At 38.8% G+C, this 18,908-nt stretch overlaps 1 protein-coding gene and 1 long non-coding RNA gene across 5 annotated transcripts in view; one reads left to right on the forward strand and one right to left on the reverse strand.

Annotated features, from left to right (window-relative positions):
- The window catches only part of LOC117679097 (uncharacterized), a 110,141-nt gene that overhangs the window by 84,106 nt on the left and 7,127 nt on the right, over positions 1-18,908 (forward strand). Inside the window, exon 4 of one of the 2 annotated variants that reach the window (XR_004595271.3) lies at positions 13,119-13,211. This is a non-coding gene — a long non-coding RNA (uncharacterized LOC117679097). Of the gene's footprint in view, positions 1-13,118; positions 13,301-18,908 lie in introns of those variants that run through there. The other variant, XR_009622351.2, reaches the window with a different exon arrangement.
- Positions 16,529-18,908, reverse strand: part of LOC117679096 (solute carrier organic anion transporter family member 4C1) — a 38,889-nt gene continuing 36,509 nt past the window's right edge. For 2 of the 3 annotated variants that reach the window (XM_034440747.3, XM_087885920.1), the window contains 2 exons: positions 17,672-17,809; positions 16,529-16,815 (listed from right to left, as the gene is read on the reverse strand). In XM_034440747.3, coding sequence (XP_034296638.3) covers positions 16,694-16,815; positions 17,672-17,809 — 260 coding nt within the window. In that variant the 3' untranslated portion in view covers positions 16,529-16,693. The other variant, XM_034440745.3, reaches the window with a different exon arrangement.

Raw genomic sequence — 18,908 nt, forward strand, 5'->3', positions numbered from 1 at the left:
TCTAAAACACATCTCCTGAATCATTTTCAGAGTCCGCACACTCCTGCAAATCATTGTTTCCAACCCCTCATTTCCTGGTATGAAAGGAAGTGTTTTAGAAAATGGACTCAGACTAGAGAAGTCCAGATTCAAACCCACACGCAGTTAGGAAATTGCATAGGATGTCTTTGAATTAATCAACATTGCTTGATTGAAATATTCAGATCAGTCTCTGAGTGGGTCTGTAAAACCTCATAAGAAGCAGTGAGATTGGCGACTTCATAGTTCAATATACATTATAGTCCAAATTCATACAACTGAATTAATTCACTAAAGCAGGTTTGTCATACATTTGCATTTTACGAACATATCCACAATTGTACAAGACTATTTCAGAGAGACATGCAGATAACAGCACTTTGTTCCTGAAGGAAAAAAGCAATATCATTTGAATGTATGTATGTATAAATGATATTGCTGTCATCATCATCATCTTCCCCATCATCCTCATCATCAAAGGAAATTAATAATCCTTAATCCTATAAATCAACATTGATTCTATTTTCAAAAAGCTATCTCCAAACTCATTTATCCTGGAAGCAAGCTGATGGGTGAGTGGGTGGAGAATTAATAATAATTTTTAAAAACCTAGAAGCGCGGTTAGGAAAACTGGTGACCCATATGATAATTGTTTGGGAATAGTTAAAGTTTCAAAAAGAAAAGATGCAAAAAGAAATTGAAATTACTTATAGAGCTGCATATCTAATTAGAGAACTTAGTAGGAAATCGTTGTTTATTGACATCTACTGTATCTTGTGAAATTTTAAATTTGTTTTTACCATGTAATAAAGAAAATGAAATGCGTTACTTATATTGTAAGAATATTAAATGCAGGACAGTATTACAGCATCTAAGATTTCTACCAAGCAATTGAAGTTAGTCTTCTCTACAATTTCTGTACAAACGTACATTTACACAGAGCTTTCTAAATGGATATGTGCTGACAATATATAAGCTCAAGAACTAACATTTCACATAGCTGAAATAAGACACATTTCAAATTTGGGTTTCATGAAAGCTAGGCATATAGGCATTGCAAAAATCTAGAAGACCACTAGATGTAAACATGAGTCAAGGTTCCTTGCAACCCGTTTGCTACCATCTAGTAATCATTTCTATTTCTGCAATCCAGAAATCTCATAGGTTATATATGTGGCCCAATTAAGATAAATAAATACTTGCATATAAACAAGTGGGTTTAATCAATGATCTTGGGTTAGTGATCATAATACTAATCAACATTGCTGTATTAGAAAGAATACCAACCTTGTACAGTAGAGTCGAACTACATTTTTAATAAGATTTCTTTTTAAATTAGCACATAATGTCAGGAAAATCATTTGGGGGGGGGGTTGTCAGCCTCAGTCCCTGGTGACCCTGCTGTTTTCTTGGCAAGGTTTCAGAAGCAGTTTGCCACTGACTGCTTAATAGGACTGAGAGAATATTAGTGGCCCAAAGTCACCCAGCTGGCTTTGTGCCTAAAGCAGAACTAGAACTTACTGGTTCCCAGTATCTAGCCTGATACCTTAACCACTACACTAAACTAAATCTCGATAGAATCATAGACAATAGTAAATGTCATCATGTTGTTTATATAGAATGAATATTCATTCACTTTCTTCTCAACAGGCTTCAGGATTGATGAAATAAAATGGTGGTGTCTTCCATCTTGTAGGGCCTTTCCCTATGTAGAGGTTATGCCGTATGCAACTAATTAATGAATAAGGAAGTAACTTACATTAAAATTATTAATGAAGGTGACCCTCTTTAGAGAAATCCATTAGTGATGTCTTTTCTTCATTTCTTCCAAGCATTACAGTTTCATCCCTCATTTCTTTTTTTCATTTCACATCTCCTGTTATGGCTGCTGTAATATGCTTATTTGCCAATATCTCACTTGAATGGCTCCAGTTCATTTAATATAGCATATAGCTCAGAGTATCTGAGCCCCTGTCATGTATAGCAGAGACTTTTAATATAGACCAATTTTTGTGAATATTAAATATTAAAGCAAGGAATTACAATGGACATATCAGCAGAAAATATAATATGGTAATTGTACTGTGTTATGCAAGTGAACAGATAACCTTAATTGTTGGCTTTGATCTCAATCCCAAAACTGTAGTTGTCATGTGTCATGTGTTACTAAGTCATGGTTTGTTTAAACCATGATTTGTTGAATAGGCCATAGTTTATAGCCATGATGGCGAACCAATGGCATGTGTGCCCAAAATGGCACGTGAAGCCATGTTGCCCAGCACATGGGGACTTGCCTGTTTGTCTTCCGGGTTTCTGGCACTCATGCATGCATGATGATCAGCTGTCCTTCACATGTGTGGCAGTGCTGAAAACCGGTATGTGCATGAATACCAGCCAGCTGATTGTTGGGTGCACATGCATCGCAGAACCCGGAAGTTCGGCTTTTCTGGAGCACGGCCCCGACGAGCACACTCGTGTGGGTGCACGACATTTTCGCACAACATTTTCGGCACTCGTTGCCAAAAGGGTTCCCCATCACTTTATAGATGATGTTTAGAGAGTCACATAATGTCTTAAACCAAAAGCAAAGTGAACTAAATAGGATTCAGTGGGGTTATGGTTTAGAGCAGGGGTGTCAAACGCACATTGTCACGTTGGTATCACGTGACATATCAGGACTTCCCCTCTTTGCCAAACTAGGCATGGGCATGACCAGCATGTGACACATCCATTTTGCAGGCCAGGAGTTTAACAGCCCTGGTTTAGAGTGATATGTACTCAGTCACAAAGTCAGATTATTTGACTACTTAGGTTTGAGTTTTTGATATTGTGTCTCAAAAAGGAGTCTTTTTCAGCGATGTTTTAAAATGCCAGGTGCTGAATCTGATTGTGCATAAAAGATGTGCTTTATATTTGAAGATATACTACTTCCATTCTTGCATCCATTTTGTAATAAATGAAACCTTAAAACCTTAACAAAGATCCATGTATAGATGCTTTATTAACAAATTCTGTTTACCCCTTCCGATCCTCCTCCGATCCACAATTTAATTGAGTGCACAATCCTTCCTTCTAATTCAGGGATTCCTAAACTCCAGGATGAAGATCACTACTGGGCCGGGCCCTATTTAGAACTAGGCCATACAAGCAATAGGAAGTGCACATGGCGGGTGCTCGTGTTTGCGGGTGTAGCTCCACTTGTCCAAGCAGTGAGCAAGGTTCCATTTGCTCAAAGGGAATTGCGCTTGATCATGTGTGCACCTGCCACTCACACGGAACCATTCCTCTTCCCCTCACTGGGCCGCCAAGCCAGAAAGGTTGGAGGCCACTGTTCTAATGGCACAATTTGTTATTCTCTGTCTCTGTCTCTCTGTCTCTCTGTCTCTCTGTCTCTCTGTCTCTCTCTGTCTCTCTCTGTCTCTCTCTCTCTCTCTCTCTCTCCAGAGAAAATAATTAAATATGAATGTGCATTCTCTTTTTGAAGAAAAGAATCTCTACTTGCAATCCAAACATATATATTAAGATTTTAATTTCTACAATGAGAAGACAAGAAAGAATGGATTCTTTTGCAGTGTATGGTCTTGCTATCCTTTCTGCATGCAGCAACATCCACTTTTCTTATTTTAACAGCCTGTATAAACATTTGGGAAATTAAATGTATTAATTCTTGATGATTAATTGCACTCAGGTAATGTCAAGATTACCCACTTTTTCTACCCATCCTGATATCAAATTGTGATATCCACTTTATACACACACACACACACACACACACACACACACACATGTATATGTGTGTGTGTGTGTGTGTATATCTTAATCCTCCAAATATTCCACTCTGTTCAGATGATGATATATACATTTTGGCAGCAAATCTATTGCTTGTAATCTATTTTTAATGAAGAATTGTTAGGAGATTGCTCTTTTTCTTTGATAATTTGAAACAAGGAGCATTAAGAAAAGACAAGCAGCTTTGGAACAAAAGCAAAAGCAGTCAATAATGTCTAACATGAAGTGCTATTTTTCACAAACTCTCCCCCCACACACACATTCCAAAAACTCTTTTCTCATTAAAATGGTTACAGCTCACAGAAACAAATACAGAGAAGTTGACATTTGTAGGAGAAGAGCAGTTAAAAGAGCTTAAACAACCTTCTAAAGAATACTCGACGTACAAAAGTTCATTTAGTAACCATTCAAAGTTACAACAGCAGAGAAGAAAGTGACTTATGACCAGTTTTCACACTTATGACCATTGCAGCATCCCCGTGGTCATGTGATCAAAATTCAGATACTTGGCAACAAGTTCATATTTAAGATGGTTGCAGTGTCCCAAGGCCATGCGACCTTCTGACAAGCAAAGGCAATGGGGACGCCAGATTCACTTAACAACTGTCTTAGTAACTTAACAACTGCAGTGATACTAACTTAACAACTGTGGCAAGAAAGGTCATAAAATGGGGCAAAACTCACTTAAGAACTGTTTTCTTAGCAACAGAAATATTGGGCTGAATTGTGGTTATAAGCAGGGGTGAAATCCAACAGGTTCTGACAGGTTCTGGAGAACCGTTAGCAGAAATTTTGAATAGTTCAGAGAACCGGCAAATACCACCTCTGGCTGGCCCCAGAGCGAGGTGAGAATGGAGATTTTGCAGTATCTTTCCTCTGCCACGCCCACCACGCCACATCATGCCCACCAAGCCACACCCACAGAATTGGTAGTAAAAAAAAATGAATTTCACCACTGGTTATAAGTCTAGGATTACCTGTATGCCATCCCTTGACACACATTACTATAGCAATTAGAGGAGGGTTAGGCATTTGGCATTAAGAACATACAGTATCTAATTCTTACCTTACTCAAGTGTGTTCAGGCCAGCCATCTTACAGGTTCCTGCCTAAATTAGAATCATTATGCAAGGCCCATTTCAACCATGAAGGAAAATCTAACATCAGAAGCAGTCAGTGGAGCAGAGACATCACTGTTAATTGTTGCCAGAGCTGATTAGGAAATCTGTCTCTCTTTGTCTTCCTCTGGGCTTTTCCTCCACCACTGAGTTCAACATACAACGTTTGCTGTCACCATTGTCCATCCCAATCATGCCTGTGGTGCAGCTGTTCCGAGTCACTGTTGGATGGGATTATATTGATTGACTGTGCCATTTGTTAAAGGCACCGTAACTGGATTTCTCCTCTGGCTTTGGTGCTTTCCTCCTTCAGTATTTCACCAGCCAAGGGGGAAATGGACACCTATCAGGGTTTTGCAGTGTGCAGAGTTTGAATTTTACCTCAAAAGTCTGCCTGGGCTTTTCTGTGGTGAAGAAACTTTCCATAGAAAAGCTTCTCCTCCTGTACTCCCTTTGACGCTTCAAATTAAAACAATCTCAAATACAGAAACATAAGACACATATCAGGGAAGAAATATCCACACAGAGGAGAGAAGCAGGCACTGGCATGGTCATGTATTGTTTTTATTCTCTTGAGTGGAGAATAAAATTGATTAGCTAGTAAGGAACCAAATCTTCTCCTTCAAAAGGAAAGGGAGAGAAGGTAATTGAAACTGACCATATGAAACTGACCATATGAGGAAAATGGTGAATAAACAATAAAATATATCTCTCCTTATTTTCTGGACTAAGAAAGTCTAAAAAACTGTTCATGATGTCAAAGTGGCAGACAGAATGGATTATCAAAGCCATTATCTGATTTTGTTCATGGGATACCTGCAACATAACTTAAAAACAGACGGTGCTTCCATCTGCCATAGAGAACCATGGTGCGCAGTGGTTAGAATGCAGTATTGCAGGCTAATTCTGCCAACTGCCAGCAGTTTGACTCTCACTGGCTAAACATTAATAACATTAACTCAGCCTTCCATCCTGCTGAGGTTGGTAAAATGAGCACCCAGATTGTTGGGGGCAATATGCTGACTCTATAAACCACTTATAGAGAGGTTGCAAAGTGCTATGAAGTGGTATATAAGTCTAAGTCTGTGATGGCCAACCTATGGCACACATGCCAGAAGTCACACACAGGGCCATGTTGCCTGGCACACATGGTGACACCCGTTCCTCTTCCAGATTTCTGGTGCACATGCACACGCAACAATTAGCTGGCCTTTGAGCATGCAGCAGTGCCAGAAACCGGAAGAGCTGGTCTTCCGTTTTCCAGCGTGAGCATGTACACCGGCCAGCTGATTGGCGTATGTGCATTTGCAGCAGTAACCGGAAGACGTGCTTGCTGGCGTGCATGTGCGTGCCGGAAACAAGAAGTACACTATCCAGCGCACACATCCCCTGGGCAGCTCCTCTTGCTGTTTACAGCCCTGACAAGCGCGCACGGAAAGTGCTTCCTTTTCAGCACTTGGTGCCTCACAGGCGGGCGGGTGCTCAGTACCAAAAAGGTTCGCAATCACTGGTCTTAAGTGTTATGGCTATTTGCATTCGCCATTTTAGAATAGAATAAAAGAGTTGGAAGGGACCTTGGAGGTCTTCTAGTCCAACCCCCTTCTTCGGCAGGATACCCTACACCACTTCAGACAAATGGTTATCTAATCTCTTCTTAAAAACTTCCAGTGTTGGAGCATTCACAACTTCTGGAGGCAAGTTGTTCCACTGATTAATTATTCTGTCAGGAAATTTCTCCTTAGTTCTAGGTTGCTTCTCTCCTTGACTAGTTTCTACTCATTGTTTCTTGTTCTACCCTCAGGTACTTTGGAGAATAGTTTGATCACCCTTCTTTGTGGCAACCCCTGAGATATCGGAACACTGCTATCATGTCACCCCGGTCCTTCTTTTCATTAAACTAGACATACCCAGTTCCTGTAAGCCTTCTTCATCTGTTTTAGCCTCCAGTCCCCTAATTATCTTTGTTGCTCTTCTCTGCACTCTTTCTAGAGTCTCAACATCTTTTTTACATCGTGGTGACCAAAACTGGATGCAGTATTCCAAGTGTGGCCCTATCAAGGCATTATAAAGTGGTATTAACACTTCACGTGATCTTATTTATTTATTTATTTATTATTCATATTTCTATGCCTCCCATTCTCTGAGGACTCTGGGCGGCTTACACCAAAGACAGTATACTAAATAGCATATTGCCCCCAACAATCTGGGTCCTCATTTTACCCACCTTGGAAGGATGGAAGGCTGAGTCAACCTTGAGCCGGTGAGATTTGATCCGCTGATCTGCTGAACTAGCAGTCAGCTGAAGTAGCTGCACTCTAACCACTGCGCCACCTCGGCCACCTGAGCCACCTGATCTTGATTCTATCTCTCTGTTTATGCAGCCTAGAACTGTTTTGGCTTTTGATTATTTTTTATTATTATTTTATTGACCATTGCCATGGATATTGTAACAAGAAAAATAGGTTTGTTGCATCAAAAAATAAAGGTATAGTTCAGAATATTATTTGAGTGCAATAGTGCTAAAAGAATCCCAGTTCTTCATAAGAAATAGTGGAATTCTCTTCTATCTTCTCCCTTGTTGGAAGCTTGGAAAGAAAATGAATTCTAAGGAAAAAGGAGAATTCAGAAGAAACCAATTTCTAATGCCTGGAGATGAACGGTTATGCCAAGCACGGCTATTGAATACAGAATATTATTCCTTATATTAAGGAATAATTAAGAATTAAGGAATATTAAGGAAAGTACACAGAACATGGCTTCTGGAATTCTTCCAATCGGTTAACTGCAGATCACCCTCAATCTCATGACATTAATTTTTGACCAGTCTCCTTTGTTTCAGTGAGTTTTCTCGGTAATGTACAGAATTCCAGACCTGTCTAGGTGATTAATTTCCAAACATTTTGTAGGGTGGTACAGAATAGCAATATTTCACAAAAATGTAACATTCCTTGTTTTTAGGATCAATGCTCTCCCGTCTAGTGTGAAAATTCAGAAGTGGTTTTGTTTATTTTTGTGATTTGTTTGCTTTCGGCCAATGAGTCAACAGTTACTTCTGCTGCTGCATGCTGCATGCTGAGATCCCAAGAGATACTAACAATAGTAACTGCAAGAACAGTAACTGTTGTTCATATATGGTGAGCTTAGCCTTTTCCTCAGCATCTTTTGAATGCAGAGCTGAAGCTAAACAGGTAACTTGTCTTTCAATTATACTAAAAGTGATCTGGCAGTGGAGGACAGACGGACGTGTTGTTAGAGAAAAGTCTTGATTTTTAAAAAATGGTAGGAGCTTTCATGAGAAAGTATTATATGTACTACAATATATTTGCTGAGATTTTTTTGCAAATGAACAAACCCTAAATACTTAGTTATCAAGTATTACAAGAGGCAATAGCACCACCTGTTGACCAGTAATGGAAAACAGCTCATTCATTATTTGCTTAGTGTTATCAATAGTTGTAGAGTTGTACAAAGTTTAAAGGGGTTCTCTGCTATGATGTTTGAAGCAAAGTATCTCCTCAAATCTACATTGCAAAACAAGGTGGAAATTCTGTTTCTATTTGGTCACATTTTTTTAAAAAAAAAATCTTCATTGAAAAGTATCTAACTGGTGTCTGTAAGTCTCACTTTTAACTCTTTATTGGAGCTTAGGTCTTCTTAACAATAAAAATGTAAAATGAGAATGAAAGGCAAGTGGACAGATATCAATATTATAATTGCAAGACTAATTCTATTTTATTTGAATCAACTACTATCAATGGCAAATAAATATGATCATGCCAAGGACAACAATTAGACTTTTCAGAAGTGGTGTAATGGTAAGGTGTTCGATTGAATTAAGGTGGCCAAAAACATTAAGATGATGCTCTTTATGATATAATCAAAGCCATGCCTGTTTTGTGTGTGTTGCATGTGACGTACATAAAAAAATAGGCAGGACTTTGGTTACTCTATTGTGGCTGCCATCTTGAATTTTTTTCTACACTCCAGGGACACCACTGAAGGTAACTTAAGTTTAAGTCAACATTTAGTCATAGTCATTCTGGGTAAGTAGATCAGTGGTGGTATTCAGCCAGTTCTCACCACTTCGGGAGAACCGGTTGTTAACTTTCTGAGCAGTTTGGCAAACTGGTTGTTGGAAGCAATCATTACGGCAGAGAACCAGTTGTTAAATTACTTGAATCCTACCACTGAAGTAGACACATCTTCAAACAAAGCACTAAGCTGCACTTATTTTTTAATCTGTAGGGCATATGTAAGAGTCAAAGACAGATATAGACATGGATGATATAGATAAGATGGCTTTGCTGCATGTAGCTTCAGAATTTGAAATACATATATTTTTAAAAGTCATGGTGTGGAGAGTCTGGAAGACACACAGGTGTCCACAAATACTCCATTGCCTACAATGTATCTCCATTGATCTCCCAAGAAATTTGCCAGGCCATAGGACACCAGATTTCAGCCAGGCATTCTAAGGATGAATTAACAAATTTTGCCGGCATTCAACTAGCCCTTTTAGCAACCAACATAATAAAATAATCCTTAATGGGAGTATCCCAGGCGATCTAACAGGTGAATTTACTTTCAGTTCCTCATGGGGGAGTAGTGTTATTGATTTTGTGCTGGTTTCCCAGCTACTAAAACAGGCAGTCCATGTCTTTTTTGTGGACTGCCTCACAGAGAGTGACCACTACCCGCTGGTTACAATAATTGGGCTCTTTTCAAATATACATCTGCCTAGGGGCCCCCAAATATTGGATCCCTATGTGACTTCGTATGCAAGGAGGATCAAATGGTCTTCCAAGACTGAAAGTTCCACTCTCTTTTATCATCTCCAGAGTGTCTTAGCCTATACAATCAGGCCCTAACATGCAGTGACTCAGAGGCAATCTCGTCTTTCGAATCACTAATTAATAGTATTCAAAGGGAGCTAGGAGCTGACTGTAGGCCAAGTGGCCCATATCATCCAAGAAGCAATTCCTGGTTTGATGAAGAATGTCTGCTGTTTAGGAACAAGATTAGTCAGGTTTACCTGCTTTATCATAATCAAGGGAATAAACGCCCACCTGAAGACTATTATCGCCTGAAGCGGGAGTATAAAGGATTAATTGTTAAGAAAAAGAGGGCTAAAGAAAAAGAGAAGTGGGATCTACTTCTCCTCTCCATCCAGTAGAAGAACACTCGACAATTTTGGCAAATTGTTGCCAGTTCGTTGCCTGGTCATCAAGAACTCCCTCTCTGTTGTATCTCCAACAGAGATTGGGAAAACCATTTTGGGTCAATCTTCCAGGCTTCAATAGTCATGACCGGACTTGGACCACAACTGCCCCCTGCAATTCAGGACTGGCATCCTGTGTCTCACACTGAGATTAATGAGTTTACCTCTGAACTCAAGTCAGGCAAAGCCCCTGGCCTTGATGCTATACCCCGATTTGCTAAAATCTAATCCCGAGTGGTGGATTCCTCTTTTAGCAACACTCTTCACCCATAATAATACCTCTGGCAGGATCCCTTCCTCCTGGAGTCTAGCAATCATTATTCCTGTTTTTAAATGAGGAAATAGGAACAACCCAGCCGATTATCGTCCTATAAGTCTGCTCTCCACCATTGGAAAATTGTATTCTAAATATCTCCAATGCAGACTCCTCACCTGGGTCGAGGAATCCAACATAATTGGTGTTGAACAGATTAGGTTTAAAGCGGGCTGTGCCACATTGGACCACTGCTTTTTCCTAGCGCACCTGGTTGATAAATACGCCACCATACCAGGTGGTAAATTTTTTACTGCTTTTATTGATCTAAAGACAGTGTTTGATTCAATCCCAAGGGAATTGTTGTGGTCAAAATTGCTCAAAAGTTCCATTGATAGACGTCTTCTGTTCTTAATTAGATCCCTACATAATCAGACTTTTAGTCAGGTCAGGTGTGGTTTGCAGGGAGAGCTCTCAAATCCTATCCCAATAAAGAGCGGAGTTAGGCAGGCCTGTGTCTTGGCTCCTCTTCTGTTTAACTTATTCTTATCTGACTTGGTGTCTTACATTGGACATACTGAGTCCCACACCCCAAAGTTGTCAACTACGAAGATCCCGCCTCTCCTTTATGCTAACGATGCGGTCCTCCTATCACTGTCAAGGCTTGGTCTGAAAAGGCTACTTTCTGCATTTGGGTCCTACTACGCTGAGAAGCACTTGTCCATTAATTATGATAAATCAAAAGTATTGGTGTTCTCTAGAGCCCAGAAGCTATATAACTGGGCTATTAAAGGTAATGCTGTTAAGCAGGTTCTCCATTTTAAGTATTTAGGTATCCATTTTCAGAACACCGGTGCTTGGACTAGACATCGAATTCAGGTGCTGAATTCGGCCTCCTGTAGCCATCAGCAGATTCTAAGATTTTTCTATACCCAAGGAGGCCAGTTTATTCCTTCTGCTCTGCGTATTTACAAAGCCAAGACCTTGGCCCAAACTCTTTACGGAATTCCTATATGGATATGGGGCTTCAAGGAGTGTATTGAAAGAACTCAGGCTGTTTTTTTTAGGAAACTTTTGGATCTCCCTCCCTGTGTTGGCTTTGCTTCGATGTACCTGGAATTGGGCATTCGATCAGTCGAATGCATGGCGTGGATTAATACCTTTAAATGGTGGTTTTGGGCGCTCTTTTTGGCAGCCTCTGGTAGCTACCTCTCCCTGGTGTTAGCTGACTCCTATACTTCTCGATGGGAGAGGGAGCTGACAAAGAAACTCCACCTGATAGGTTTTTCGGGGGATGCATTGGAAGACTATGGCCTTAAGGACACCCAATCTATGGCTTGTGGACATAGACTTGCAATATCTAAGAGCTAGAGCTAATAAAACCTGCTCCCGTCTGATCTTCAGCCAATTTAACAATTACGGACTGAGGATGGCCTCATATTTTTACACTTTAACCATCCCTAAGTATAAAAGAGTCTTCTCCCTTGCTCGTTTCAACGTCTTGCCCTCAGCGTTGCTGGACGGACGATTTAAGAGGCTCCTGATAAGTGAGTGGTTATGCCCCTGTGATAGAGCTGGAGTTGAAACTGTGGAGCATGTTCTTTTATACTGCCCTATGTATAACACAGGCAGGACTAAATTACTGTCTCTCTTAGAAACAGATCTCTCTGGATCTAATGCTAGTAATTTGACCTTATATTGTTTAGGGGATGGATCCTCACACATTACTTTTCAGGTTTCTAAATTTTTTTTAAGAGCTGTAACTATTAGAGGAGAACAATGTAATTCCTCTCAGCCAAGGCTTCTGGTAGCCAATGTTCTTTTGCAATTATATTTGTACTTTGGTCTGTGACTGCAAATAAAAGTTATTATTATTATTTCCATTGTTAGTCATTTGCAAGGATAACAGAGTCCATAAAACAACAATGAGTACTTTAATTTCAACCACAATAACATAAGGGCTATCAATAGATTCAAACTCAATGTAATTCGCTCCAATCTTGATTGTAGGAAATATGACTTCTGCAATAGAGTAGTAAATGTCTGGAACACTCTACCTGATCCTGTTGTTAGTCTCACTAATCCCAATACCTTTTAGCTTAAACTGTCTACCGTGGATCTTTTATGTTTCCTAAGAGGTCCCTAAGGGGGCATGCATAAGCGCACCAGCGTGCCTACCATCCCTGTCCTACTGTCCCCATTTATATGTAATCATTCTATGTGTTTATGTTTATGGCTTATGTTTTGCCTATTTATATCCTTTTATTTGTGCCAATTTTTTTCATGTGTCCATGTCTATGTCTATACTATTACTTGTTTCCTTGTACTTGTGGATGAATGAATGAATGAATGAATGAATGAATGAATGAATGAATGGTTGTTTAGGTGCTACAGAGCCAAGACAAGGCCACAGACATCATGTGTAGTGTCCACATATATTCCTATCCTCCATTTTATCTCCAGGGTTAGTCATTTGCAAGATAACAGAGTCCACAATCCAAATGCATTAATGACAACTTTGAAAACTGCTTTAATCAGTATAAATAAATTACATAGGTTCTCACTGAACAAAGTAAATTTTCAAAATTATTTACATTGTATGATTATCTAAAATAAATGCCTCTTTCATTTAAAATATTGTGCAAAAAGTATTTAGACACAACTGAATGCTGTCCATTCAGATTATTTGCATAAATTATTGCCTTTTATTTCTTTGTTTCAGAAAATATATTCCTGACATAATACATGTCAGCACTCAACAGAAGCCTGGGAGCTGCATCCTCAAAACTCTTAAAGGACAGCTTATTGACTGCAGGTCAATATTTCATTATTTGAAATTTAAATATTATGAAATAAAGGTGTTTAAAACACAGACAAAAATAGTCTCTATAGAAAAATATGCATAACAAGGTTAATAATGAACTGTCTGCTACTTTCAAGTAAGCAACTTTTAAAAGAATGATTTTGGAACAAAATAAAGTACCTTTTCTAAATCATAAGGGGGAGCTCCAAAGCAATTTGAAAAGTACAGTATCACATTTCTATACAGAAGTCAAAGGCACATCTCTGAAATGTAAGAATGCTGGAGCAGCCACCAACTACGTACATACCTCAAGTTTCAAATATTGAAGGCACCTCCACATTTTTTTAACTTGCTTAAAATGTGGTTAGATGGTTTTCTTTCTCAGCTTTTCTTTTCATTTTGCAATGATGTTACAAAACTATCCACAGAGTCAGCCATTAATATAATAAACTCAGGGGAGAGGGAGAGAGATATTATAGCTGCTTTCCCTGATCTAGTACCTTGTTTACATGTTGCAGTTAAATCTGCCATTCAAGTGTCTTATTTACAATGCCCATTTGCTATTGACAATCCGAACCATTCTCGGCTAACAATATGAAACAGAACAAGTACTGTAGATGAACACTATAGCAGGGTAGTATTCCATACTTCATAAATGCAAATAACAGTGGTCTCTCATGATACCTGCAGCCAGAGATTTCTTATAAATATAGGCCAAAATGTGACTTAGCATTTATGAATCAAGGAAATACTTGAAATGCTATGAGTGCTGAAATTAATACATCAGTGCTGAAAGTCTTAGTCACAGTTCATCAAGTCCTTGGAAATGGCCCAAGACCATTTTGAATAATTTTGGAGAACTCCAGTTTTGATTTCTGAGTGTGGTGAAACAGTTATTGGCTCAGTGTGGGCTACTCCCATTGTTTTTAGTGAACTGAGTTGATTAGATCTGTCTCGGTTTTCATACCAGCTTTAGGGCAGATCTTAGGGCTGTAACCTAGCAATAGCATAATCTGTAATTTGTGTTTCCAGATGATTAAATTGGCTATAATAATCCTGGACTTCTCCTTGACTGATTAAATGGATCAATCCTTAAAGGAAGTGATCTGTATCTCTTTGCAAGAGGAAGTAATAATGCTTTTACTAATGAGAAAGTTCTTTGACATGAAAGATCTGCATAATTATAGGTCATTCTCAAATATTCTAGTTTCGGGAAAGGTGAACAAGAAGATAGACGCCTTACAACTTCAGACTGATGTGAATGATACTAATTTTCTACCTCTATATGAATTAGCCTTTCAGTTTATCATGGTAAGGAATCTACACTGGTTCCCTTGATAGATGAGTTATGTCAGAAACAGAAAGGGAATAGTATAAACTGCTGGACTTCTTGAATCTCCATTTAGACTGGGCGATGAAGGCATAACTTATAATAGTTCTAGTACTGCCAGGCCATGTCTAGGATATAGTGTCAGGGGACTACTGCTCAAGACCAGGGCTGACAATCTTTGATGATCCTCAGGGTTCCTTCCTGGGGAAATTCAGTTGAAATTTTAAAATTTCAATGGGCCTGGTAGCTCAGCAGACTAAAAGCATTGTGATTAACACCAGCTGTCTGCAATAACTGTAAGTTCGAATCTCACCAGGCTCAAGGTTGACTCAGCCTTCCATCCTTTCTAAGGTAGGTTAAATGAGGACCCAGTTTGTGGGGGCAATAAGCTGACTTTGTATAAATATACAAAAGTATGAAGGCTATTGCTTAATGCATTGTAAGCTGCCCTGAGTCTCCGGAGAAGGGCGGCATATAAATCAATTTTTTTTTAAAAAAAGAGTGTGTCATGCAGATCAACCTAAACTATCCTCATCTATCTCACCCAACTCCAAGGATACAAGAGGGTTGAATGAGGAAATATATACTGAAGTAAAACTTGGAGGAGATGGTGATATTGTTGGTAAATAGGAAAATGTAAGTGGGAATCTTTCAGATGGAGTTCCACTTCCCATAGAAAAAATAAGTTTTCTATCTGAGAATCGTCTTTGATTCTAAGCTATCATTGGATTCATACATGGTAGCTGAGGTAAACAACACTTCTGAATAATTATATCTAATATATCAGCTGGGACGTGTTCTGAACCAGTCGGATTTCATGATGGCTATCCATGCCTTGATTATATCCTATCGTGACTATCCCCGTATACTTAATGTGGGCCTACCTCTGAAAAATATCCAGAAATTGCATTAGGAGCAAAATAATCTGACAACTAGGCTTTTTTTGGCTCAAGCATTATATGATACCTATATATAAAATATCTGCAGAGAGCCAGTTGTTTGTTACTTGGCACAAGTAATATTGGAACAATAAAGTAACATTGGGAGGGACCTTGGAGATCTTCTAATCCAACCCCCCAAAGTGTTGGCACTGATCCCCCTAATCCTAAAGATTTTAGGATCTCACTATCTGAAGGACTGCTCTTCTGAAGATGACCTTTAAAAGGCCATTTTTTGTGACATGTAGAATTGGACCTCCCTTCTGTGTTGTTCCCACATTATACAGTGTATTTCCTTGGGAATAATACTTGGCCTCAACTCTTTCAGCATTTCAAAAATTAATTGTTCAGTGGTTTAAGTGCACATGCTAGGGTTAATTTTAATAAATGTTTTTAATATTGGGCAATTTTTCTTTTAAGACACTTTGCTTCTCACCCAAGAAGCTTCTTCAGCTCTGAGTGTATAGTGGGGAATTCCCACTATATAGTGGGATGAGAAGCGAAACATCTTCAAAGAAAAACCAGAAAGTCCAGTTGCCTCTTGAAAAAGCACCTTTAAGACAGCCATGATCTGGATGATTGAGAATCTCCATAGACACTTGAGCAATCTGATATTTTGAGGTGGAGGCATTAATTTTGAAAGCTGCCTTTGAGTACTTAACTAGAGTAGAAATGGGGAGGTAAATAAAATACATAAAGGTATAATTTTAAAATGTATTATTGTAAAAAATTAATATCTACTTGGTTAATAGCCATGTTAACAGATTTTATTTTATTTCATTTTGTTTTTATCCTGGCCCATAATCCTCTCAGTGTCCTGAGTTCTAACAGGCAAGATTGAAAGACTGAGCTTGCCTTTTACAGGACAAAATTGGAGATGCTATTTCTTATCAAAGTACTTTCAGGTCCCATGGAAATCACTTATCGTCCTACAACCAATTAAATGAGTTTCTAAAGTTGATTTTTGGTTAAAATATTTAGACATTCTACACTACAAAAACCATACTATTCTCTTGAGAGAGTAAAAAGTTTTATGTAACTGAGATACACTTGAAGTAAAATGGATTTAAAGTAAAAGTGTTTATTTTATTTTATTTTTTTTTAAAAAAGAATTAAATGACTTGCTCAAAGTCCTCCAGTGCTGGTACTCAGAAGTTACAGCTGCCATTGGATATCACTGAAATTTTTTCTTTGACTTTCTCTAGAAATAATAGTTTGTTCCTCATTCAAAGACGTACTGAAGTGCTTGTTTGATCTGCCTTCGAATCTGCAATAATATCTGGGGGAGGCTTATATAACACATATGATATGATAGTAAAAATTAGAGAAACTGCTTTGGAACATGCACCTGCAAAAATAAATTAAACAAAAAATAAATTAAACATTGCTGTTAATTTATCTTCTTGCTTTAAGAGGGAAAAAAACACAACCTTCTAAGCTGCCATTATACCAATAGATTTTATATGTCTCCTTATCACATGACAATAGGTTGGACCTGCACTGCTTAAAAATCTGAAGAAACAAGGCTTGCAAATTACATAGGAGTTCCCAGCTCCGATCTCTGCCAATTAACACTTTTCTTTGATTAAAACTGCCAATCCATTGGCAGTTTTATGTGTGTTTGATCCATTCAGCCTGTAATTAATTAATATTAAATTGTTTCAATATAAATTTCAAATAATTATGGTTATGGCCTTGAATTGGTTCAGTTAGACAACTTACGAGGTGATCTCTACTATAGGTAGCTCTCAACTTATGACCATAATGGAGCCTCCCATTGCAGTCATAAGTAATTGCAGTCATTAAGTAATATGCCCACATGATTGCCTTGCTCAATGATCACTACTGTGGCTCTCCAAAGTGCTGTCATTAAGTGACTCTGCAGGTCATTAAATGAATGGAGCAAAAGATATGCCTACCAAAAGAGGGCAGGAAACTCTGTTCTATGCACAGAAGGAAATTACTTCTCCTCTCCATGCATGGTTGGCTAGGGAATTCTGGGAGTTGAAATCCACCTATTTTAATGTTGCCAATGTTGAGAAACACTGTTTTAGACATTGAAGATCAGAAAACATTGACTCTTTTAACAAATATTTTGTTTATATACCAAACCAAAGAAATGAGAGAATAAAGTAAATTATAAAAGTGTAAGCTGATCCTTTCAGCATATTTTCATCATTTTTAAGGAAAACAAAGATACTTACTTATACCAAACAGCAAATATGCCATTTTGGTGTTGTTATAGGTCCAACATGCTCCTTTACGTCCACATCTATCTACAGACCAGAGAGTGCAAGAATTGTCTATTGAGATACCAAAAAGGATCGGGCCAGGAATAGTGCCTGCAAAAGATGGAGTGATACAAAATTATAACAAGATACCAGCTACAGATGACTGAAACTATAAAATAGAAAATAAAGATCTAGAGAGATTTATAAATGTAAAAGTGCAAATGATCTCAACAAGAAACCCCTTGCTAAAGTTGTAGACAAATCATTTATGCATAAATACATATAAAATCTATTGGTATAATGGCAATAAATTTATTTTTGCATAAATTTTTAAATGCCTTAAAGTTAGCCATTTTTAGTTCTCCCGCCTACCCCAAGGGTTTCATAAGAGCTAAACCAGGAGTGTCAAACTCAATTACATTGAGGGCCGCATCAGGGTTGTGTTTGACCTCAGGGGGCCGGAGTGGCATGGCCAGGGTGGGCATGGCCAGCTCAACGTCACTCCTGTTGGGGGCACCTGTGGTGGCCTGAAAACACTGCCAGGGAAAGCAAACTCCTGAGCTCCGTTTTCGGCTGCCATGGCCACCTGCAACCCTCTGCCAGTGAAAATTGAGCTAGGGAGGGCTGCACATGAATTCCATTTTCACTGGCAGAGAGTTGCAGGAGGCTGTGGCAGCCAAAAATGGAACTCGGGAGCCTGTGTTGAGTGGCAGTAGCACCATGGGTCAATCCCAGGGGTAAAATGCTCCCGGTTTGGACCAGATCACTGGATCCGGTAGCAATGGAGGTGGGTGGTTCGGAGAACCGGTAGCAAAAATCCCTCCCCCCCCCCCAATGCCCAGCTGAGCCGCACAACCATCAGAGACTTTTTTTTTTACTTTTAAAAGCATTTTTCCTACAACCTCTTCAGCCAAAAAATACTTTTAAAAGTAAAAAAAAAAAAGCCTCTGATGATCGTGTGGCTCAGCTGGGATCATCAAAGGCTTTTAAAAGAAAAAAAACCCATTTTTTCTTTGGATTCTGGCGATCCAAGCTGAGTTGCCTGATCTGCAGAGGTTTTTTAAAAAGCCTCTGCTGATCAGGCAACACAGCTTGGATTGTCAGAGCTTTTTGAAAGCATTTTTTTACAACCTCTTCATCGAAGAGGCTGTAGAAAAAATGCTTTTAAAAGTAAAACAAAAAACAAAAATTGGCCACGCCCACCCAGTCA

The sequence above is a fragment of the Pantherophis guttatus genome, chromosome 2 (genome assembly GCF_059756535.1).
Source record: "Pantherophis guttatus breed Tessera chromosome 2, ASM5975653v1, whole genome shotgun sequence".
Lineage (NCBI taxonomy): Eukaryota > Metazoa > Chordata > Lepidosauria > Squamata > Colubridae > Pantherophis > Pantherophis guttatus.